General features: G+C 43.3%; 1 protein-coding gene across 1 annotated transcript in view; it reads left to right on the top strand.

The window, feature by feature from the left end:
- The first annotated feature begins 8,212 nt into the window (after window positions 1–8,212).
- Window positions 8,213–8,934, top strand: part of LMOD2 (leiomodin 2) — a 7,941-nt gene continuing 7,219 nt past the window's right edge. The window contains exon 1 of the mRNA XM_006760325.2: window positions 8,213–8,593. Within this exon, the coding sequence (XP_006760388.1) occupies window positions 8,321–8,593 (273 nt within the window). The 5' untranslated portion in view covers window positions 8,213–8,320. The remainder of the gene's footprint in view (window positions 8,594–8,934) is intronic.

Here is an 8,934-nt window from a genome sequence, read left to right as displayed (position 1 = left end):
ATAAATCTGACTGAATGTAAGGAGCAGTATATAGAGAGAGAGAGAGAGAGAGAGAGAGAGATGGAGAGAGGGAGAAACACCGATGTGAGAAACATCAATTTGTTGTCTCCCAAACTCGCCCTGGGGATGGAACCTGCAGCCTAGGCAGGTGCTCCAACTGGGACTTGAACTCGAAACCTTTTGCTATACAAGACGACACCCAACCAACTGAGCCACCCAGACAGGGCCACACAATGAATAAATGGAGATCAGATTACTATGTTAGACTCCTGGGCACATTGTATGTGAAAGCACTTTGTAAACTGTAAATATTATACAATTGCAAGATATTGTTATAAATAGCCCTAATAATTTTAAATTTGACTCATGCTCACTCTACCACAAGCTGGCATAGCTGGGAGGTTTGCTTGGCTGCCAAGCCCGAGAGCGAAGACTTGATAAGGGTATTGCCAGTTCTCAGCTGATCCCTGTGGCCTGTTTGGTTGTTGTGCATCCAGAGCCCGACCTTAGCCTGCCCTTCCCCGGGGAGCCTCCCTCCAGCGAGCTGAGCAGCTCCGGGGGGGCAGACTGAGGGAAGTCGGAAGCTTACCTTCCTTAGGGGTCACTCATCACTTTGGTTCAGCAACCTTATGACAGACCACGGTGGGAAACGCTGGAAGCCCCAATCCTCCCGCATAAGGGGAAGACGTGTGAGATCTAGTCCAGGAAGCAATCTCGCATTTGTGCAGTGAGAGTGATTATAGAAGCCTAAAAAAATAAAAGGCAGAGGTACACAGAGGGTGACAATGAGGAACAGCCCTGATGTGTGTGAGAATAAGAGAATTCCCAGGTTTGGTTTGTTTTTGGTGGCTTGTGTCCAATTTCCAGTTTGCTTGTTTTTTTGTTTTTTTTTGTGAGAATAAGAGAATTTCCTTCGCAAATGAAACTAAAGCACATGCTTTCCATGTTTCTTCATCAGCAAATTGCGGACAGTTTAAATAAGAAAGGCATTCACGAAATGGACAAAAACGGCACCGTCAGATATGAGCATATAGTGGCAAGCTGGGCTCAATCATTAGTCTGGGGGCCACACTCAGAGGAAGATAAACTGTGAAGCAGAAGCTTCCAGGTCCCTGTGAGTGTCGGGGTTCCCAGGAATAGTGGAGTGGAGTCGGGGGGGGGAAGGGGGGTGGTGCTGAGAAGCCAGTGTTACAATGAAGTAGCATTTCTCTATAAGCGTTTCTGGAACCTGCTGAAGAAGATTTTAGAAGGAGCTCAAATCCCCTCAGACGTCGTCATTTGTCCTGGTTTTATTGTTTAACCTTCTCAACTCACTTTTTATTTATAAATTATATCATCATTATTATTAGAGAGGCCCTCAACACCATATAAACTCCAGGCTCTATAAGAAGTGGATCTAGCCCTGTCTACACTGCCATTGATCTGGTTTGGACTTTTTAAAAAAACCTAATTCCTGGACACGTATTAACTACACCAGGCCCTGGGGACAGTGAGTGGCAGACAGGGCTCTTTCATTTGGAGCAAACGCCTTTCCTGTGAAGACCGAGTCAAACAAGCGCCCCACCCCCCACCCCACCCAGTGGGATGCTGCCAGGGAATGGGGTTCTGTGGGAGCTGGGAGAACTGAGCTGGTCCCTGGAATCGGGAAAGGTCTCCCCATGAGCCTGTTGCTGAAGACCTGAGGGTTTGGGATGGAGAGTGGAGACCAGAAACCCAGTGTGAGACTCGGAGGAAGGGACCTCGGCTGAGGCTGGAGAGGTGAGCAGCTCCTGACCCTGGAAGGTCCGAGGTGAAAGATTCTGCCTGAAGCACCCTGGAGCCATGGACGGTTTTAGGCAGAGAAGGAGCCGCTGGGACGTGTGTTTGCCAGGAGGTCTCTGGCTGAGTGTGGGAATTGGAAGGTGCCCGGCCACACTGCATCGGGAGTCCGTGTTGCAGTCATTGGAGAAAAGGACCGCAGCCGAGACTCCGGCTGAGACATGAAATCGGAGTCAAGAGCTTGCGAGTGACATGACAACGCTGACCTGACGGGAGCAGGCGCCAAAGGTAACAAACACACAGGCTCCCGAGGGTGGAGGAGGGATGCCAGTTTCAGAAACGTGGCAGCCGGGGTTGGGGGGCGGGGAAAAAGCAGAAAGAGGGAAATGATGTTACCGGTTTGAAGCAGGTTGAGTTGTAGTGCCAGCGAACAGCCAGGTGGAGATTTTCCGAGTGTTTTCATCAAACATTCTAAAGCTCGAGGTTGCAAACTTGAGCTCAGTAAAATGACATGCCATTGGAAATCTTGGGCCTGTGGGGCCCTTTCAGTTATTGAAATGACACACATTCAACCTGCGAGTGACAAGGGTGTAATGCAGAATAAAGCAGAGGATCGGGAGAAATGAGACTTTTATTAAATGTATGCATGTGATATAGTCATTTAACTGTTCTGTGTTATGAATAGGAATGCTGATATAAACATTTTGCCATATGAACAGTTCCAGAAATTACCAAGCTCTTCTTGAAATGTCAGGGTTATTAGAGAAAAGAAAGAAACAGTTGGTAGGGCCTCCCGATAACTTCCAACATTAATAACCAAAAGGATGTAAGCAACACACTAAGCAGCTCACCTTTAGGCAGTGGGCGTCTCCTGCCACAGAGTGCTGGGCTGCAGCCGGTCCAAGTGGCCTTAGACGGTCTCCACTCGCTGCCTGTCAAAGCTACTTACTGAAATGGCAGATCTGCTGGCAGGGCTGGCACTGCTGGTTTTTGGAGGTGCTGATGAATTTTATTCTTATTGAATCTCCGGCATTCTCCCAACACTTGCCAGGATCAACAGTTGCCTACATTAAAGAAGGCAAATGATGACTCTGAATGCTGCTATGGGATAATGTTAGAGATCTCCACTTAACAGTTGATGATAATAAAGTCCAAACTCCTTGGCATGGCCCTTCAAATAAAAAATGTTCAACATCTATATGCATCTTCCATGTGCAGGCATGATACTGGTGAGAGAGAGAGAGAGAGAGAAAAGAAAAAAAGAAGATGATGAAGAAGAAGAGGAGGACGAGGAGGAGGAGGGAGGGAGGAAAAGAGGGAGAGAGGGAGAGCGAGAGAAATGATGCAGGAAGAAGAGGTCAAGATACCAAGCACTCTGTGTGATATAGTACAAGAACCAGCTGTACTTTTCTGGCCATCTCCACATACTCCCACTCCTACACCGAATAATACTGTCATCCTCCTGTGGTTTGCTCAGAGGCCTCTCTGTCTGCGTGGAAAGCTCTTTACCAATTCTGAGCCTTCGCCAACTCCCACTCCCAGGCGGGCCACGGGCCACGTTGCTCCTGCACCTGCACCTGCACTCCACCTCCCTCCTCCTGCTGGCACCTTGGCGGAGCCCTCCCTGCACTCTGCTGCCGTCAGTTGTCTGCCTTTCTCCCTGGAGGATGAACTCCTGAGAGCAGGGGCCAGATCAATTTCTATTTTTCTGTATGTAACCCTAGCTACCAGCACAGTACCTGCCCTCACAGCAGGTACTTGGCAAACATGTGCTTCATAAACAAATAATAGCATTTTCGAGAGGAAACCAAAGAAAATAAAGGGCGAAAGAAGAAACTGTTTTCACCAAAAGGGAACTGGACAATATACTGGGAAGTAGTGTGTATCTGATTGCCAATCAGAAACCATGAAAATAATTCTCCGCACAATAAAGATTTTTTTTCAAAAAAACAAACGATGCTAATCTTGAAAAGGCTTATAGTATCATTGACTCTAAAAGAATTCTGCTCAAAAACACAATGTGCTTGCCAGGCCGGTGTTGCTCAGTGGTTGAGCGTTGACCTATGAACCAGGAGATCATTGATTCCCGGTCAGGGCAATGCCTGGTTGAGGGCTCGATCCCCAGAAGGGGGCATGCAGGAGGCAGCCAATCAATGATTCCCTCTCATTGATGTTTCCATCTCTCTCCCTGTCCCTTCCTCTCTGAAATCAATAAAAATATATTTTAAATAAGCACACCATAATGTGCTCAAATGAAAATCCCAAAATAGAAAATGCTGGTGGTGCTAGAAATATGATTTGATTGTTTTCTCCTCTTAATATAGACAAGGTTGCAAGGAAATCTAAATTATTCATTGTACATAATTCTAGCCAGGGCTAGGTAGTAGTGTTTTGTCATTCAGCAGAATTATATTCAATGGACTTAAAGTTTGTGGAAAATATTTAAAGGGGGATCCAGTGAATTAAGATCCCAATGAATTGTGATTATTATCATAATCAGAGAGATTTTAACATATATATATATAGGATATCTAAATGGATATTGTCTTAAGGTAGTGTCCTTGGAGAGGCCATTTTTCCCCAGTGATGCTGCCACAGAGCAAACACGTTCATGTCTCCACTTTTGGAGTCATTTTAACAGTGATCCATGAGCCACTCAAGATTTGTGAGACTATTTATTCTGGGTTGTTCCAGTGAGAAAACTAAAATTTTGATTTTATTATTTTATATATTTTTATTGATTTCAAAGAGGAAGGAAGAGGGAGAGAGAGAAACATCCATGATGAGAGAGAATCATGGATTGGCTGCCTACTGCAAGTCCCCCACTGGGGATCGAGCCCACAACTCAGGCATGTGCCCTTGACTGGAATCGAACCTGGGACCTTTCAGTTCACAGGCCAACGCTCTATCCACTGAGCCAAACCGGCTAGGGCTCAAAACTAAAATTTTTAAGTTGGTTTTCCAAGAGATCAGTTTACAACACAATAGAAATAAGAATTTTGTAATGACTGAGCCATCCAACAATGGAATGAATTTTTGGTAATGTAACATTTCCACTGAAGGTGTTCAAGCAAAGGCTAGGTGACTACTGAACAGAAGTGATAAAGAGAGGATCCATGTATTCGAAAGTCCCTTTGAGTTCTGACCATCTGTGATTCCAGGAATATCTGAGTAATCCTATCTAATAAAGATGAAATATGCAAATTGACTGTCACTTCACCACAAAGATGGCGGTGCCCAAAGCCAATAAGTAGAGAATATACAAATTGACATGACAAAGATGGTGGCAGCCAGGCCAGGACATTTGCGTTGTCGCCATGACGACGATGCAGGTGTTCTGCCCCACCCTGGCCACTTCAGGCCTCTGGGCAGCACTTGCAGGTGGAAGGCGGCTCCGGGCCAGAGCGAAGGCGGTGCCAGCAGCCAGGGGAAGGAAGGCCTACTCTTACATGAATCTTCGTGCGTCGGGCCTCTAGTTATTTTATAATCACATTAAATGTGTAGCATTATAATCTACACACATCAAGCCCTTACTTTTCTAGGTCTATGCTCAAATGTCAGTTATTACAGAGATCTTTCCTACTTGCAATATTACTCCCACAATCTCCTTTCTTCCCTCTTGCCCTGCTCTGTTTCTCTCCATGCAGCTTCTGTCTGATATGCTCTGTAGTTGCTGGGTCATTCATATGCTGTCTGTCTCCAGAAGGCTCCATCAAGGAAAGGATGTGGTTGGTTTTTTTTCACTGAATTAACTCCAGCACCTAAGACAGAATCCGACATGTAGTGTGTGTTTAATAAATTGTCAAATATAAACTATATTAAAGTGTTGCAGAAAAATTAAAAACAAGAGAGACAGAAAGGAGAGTAAAATACAATTCCCCTACTTTTTGTACATAAATTACATACCTTCAAATTTGCATATATGATATGGGCCAGTACATAAATGTTGAAGAAATAAACTTGGGCTATCATTTTCATGTATTTTCTTCTCATCTTTTTTTTTTTTCAAAAAACACAAAGGTTTTAATATAGTTTTAATCATAATTCATTGTTTTACCTAAAATGTCATTATACAGATGAATAACTGATCTTCTTCACCACACTTGGCTATAATGATTTCCTGTCCTTTCCAAAAACCAAACCATTTTCACATAAGGTAAGATGTGTTACCACTGAAGTTACACAAAAGCATATGCTCAGGCCATAAAAAAATCTAATGAACTCATCATTTCTAATTTAATAATCATCTCTCTCATTAGAATCATTGAAAAGAGTTGTAGCTATTTTTGGAGGCAGTATACCATAATGAGTGAAGATAATAATAGTTAAAACATTATTGCAAAAGAAAAAACTTGGAGTACTTACACTTGCAATTTCACTATGTACAACAGAGCTATCATGTGGCATTGGCATAGAAAATTTACACAGATTCATAGATCAGATTTGAAAGTCCAGAAAGAAACCCTTACATTTGTGGACACGTAATTTTCCACAAAGGCACCAATGCAATTTAATAGTATTTTTTTAAGTGCTAAGACAATTGGATATTTGCATGCAAGAAGATGAATTTAGACTATTATCTTACACATATGCAAATATTAAGTCAAAATGGGTAACAAGCTTAAATATAATAACCTAACACTATAAAACTCTTAAGAGAAAACATAGGAGTAATTCTCTCTGACTTTGAGCTAGGAAGTGATTTCTTATGATACCAAAAACTCAAGCAATAATAGAAAAATTTGATAAATAGAACTTCATCAAAATTAAGAACATTTGCTCTTCAAAAGACACGAATAGACAAGCCAAATAATGGGATAAATGATCTGCAAATCATATATCTGATAAAGTCCAGAGTATATGGAAAATATATATCCCAATAAGAGACAACCTATTTTTAAAATCAGCATAAAATCTGAATAATTATTTTACCAAAGAAGACATAAGAGAGACAATGAACACATGAAATGATTCTCAACATCATTAATTATTAGAGGAATGAAAGTTAAAACTATAATGAGATACCATTTCATACCCTTGAAATGGCTATAATCAGAAAAAAAGCAATAGCAAATTAGGATGTGGAAACATTTGAACTCTTTTCAATTGCTGATGAGAATGTAAATTTGTGCAGCCATTTGGGAAAATAGTTTGTCAGTTTCTGGAAAAGTTAAATGTAAATTTACCATATAACTCAGCAATTCCACAACTACATACCTATCTACCCAAGAGAAATGAAAACATACGGCCACATAAACACTTGCATATAATTGTTCTTACAGCAGCATTATTTATAATAACCCAAGCCTGGAAACAACCCAAATATTATATATATATATATATATATATACCAGCTGCTGAATACATAAACAAAATATCATATATTATACATGTATTGATAAATGTATATTTCAATGCATATACATTTTAACCGATTTTTAATCTATCTCTGTGCTAAAATGATACATTTACAAAGTCTCATGAGCTATATATTTTATCACATTCATAAGAATATGAGCATATATTTATATACATATATATATAATTTCAAATTAGCTTCTCTTCCGTTTTCAGCCCAGACACAAATATGAGTGCAAATTCTAGCTCTGTGGCCCTGGGCTAGTTACTTGACCTCTCTGAGACCATATTAGTGAAATGTGGGAATAATATTTACCGTAGAATAGAACTGTAGAATTAAATGAGATGAACTATATAAAACGCTTAGCACTAGGTTGGCACAGTGTCAGTTCCTAACAAATCCTACCCAGTATATTGTTTGTCTTTGCGGAGTTTTATTTGCAAACCTAGGAGTTTCCTAACACTCAGGGGTGAGGAGAAGGGAGCCATTTTGCGCCGCGGAGAGGGCCACTTCGCAGTCTGGCTGGCTGACTCCCAATCTGTCACTTCATCTCTCAGAGCCTTGGTTGCCAAAGTCTGTGAAGGAGGACACTGTTCGTCATCTCACCGGACTTGCTGTGATTAGGGAAATTGTATTAAAGTGCTTTGTAAACTACACAATGCCATCAAAAACCTAAAGTGCTCTGTGAGCATAGCTGTCTGTTCCCATCGCGGCGCTTTTAGGAAAACCTGAATAACTAACTACTCCACCCTCAGATGAAAAGGACCCCTTTCATGGCCACGGGGGTGGCAGCCAGTCACTTCAACATGAACTTGTATTCCCCTGTTGTCTGAATACAAAGTGAAAACCTGTGTCTCTCCCTGTCGGAGACCGCTCTGCCTGTCCCCAGGAGCTACCAGGCGCAGCTAAATCTGTCCCTGGCCAGTGTGTGCATAATCCCCACTGGTTCTGAGACCTCCATCCACCACTGATGTGACATTCTTTGTGTTCAAATGTCTAGCTGACGTCTGATGCTTAAAACAGCCCATGCCTTCACCCTCACCCCCGCCGCATTGTCAGGGCCTGTATCACCCTCTTAAAAGGCTATCGCAGCCGCTCCCAGCACCAGTTGCTGGCCAGCCTGCCCCTGGCCGCCTCGCCTGTCCTGGCTGCCTTGCAGGCCCGGGTCCTCAAGCTCCTTGTGTGTCTGACCAAACAGGGACCATGTCTACCTTCGGCTACAGGAGAGGACTTAGCAAATATGAATCCATCGACGAGGACGAGCTCCTGGCTTCCCTGACGGCCGAGGAGCTGAAGGAGCTGGAGAGGGAGTTGGAGGACATTGAACCTGATCGCAACCTGCCGGTGGGGCTCCGACAGAAGAGTCTGACGGAGAAGACCCCCACCGGGAATTTCAGCAGGGAGGCGCTCATGGCCTATTGGGAAAAGGAGTCCCAGAAGCTGCTGGAGAAGGAGCGGCTGGGGGAGTGTGGGAAGGTAGGCTTTCCGGACCTTTTCTTGGCTGCTCCCCGGGCCCCTCCACCCCCACCCTCAACCCCACCCCCACCCCAAATCTAGGAACCTGCTTTCTCTCCCTCTGCAGTCCTCATCTTTTTTCGGTCCTTATAACTTGCTACTGAACACTGTTTCGGGCTGAAATAGTCCTGTAAGTTCTATGGTCACCCGAAGGATCATAATGTGTAAAATGATGGGCTGGGGTTCTAATAATTGGCTAAAGATAGAATCTCCAAGAAGGAAATAGTTCAAAAGTAAGGTATAGGTTTAGATAGTTTGCCAAATGTAAGTCTAATTTGAGTTATAAGCTGGGGATGTGGCAT

The sequence above is a fragment of the Myotis davidii genome, unplaced genomic scaffold (assembly GCF_000327345.1).
Source record: "Myotis davidii unplaced genomic scaffold, ASM32734v1 scaffold997, whole genome shotgun sequence".
In the NCBI taxonomy this organism is placed as follows: domain Eukaryota; kingdom Metazoa; phylum Chordata; class Mammalia; order Chiroptera; family Vespertilionidae; genus Myotis; species Myotis davidii.
This window is presented reverse-complemented; position numbering and strand designations above follow the sequence as displayed.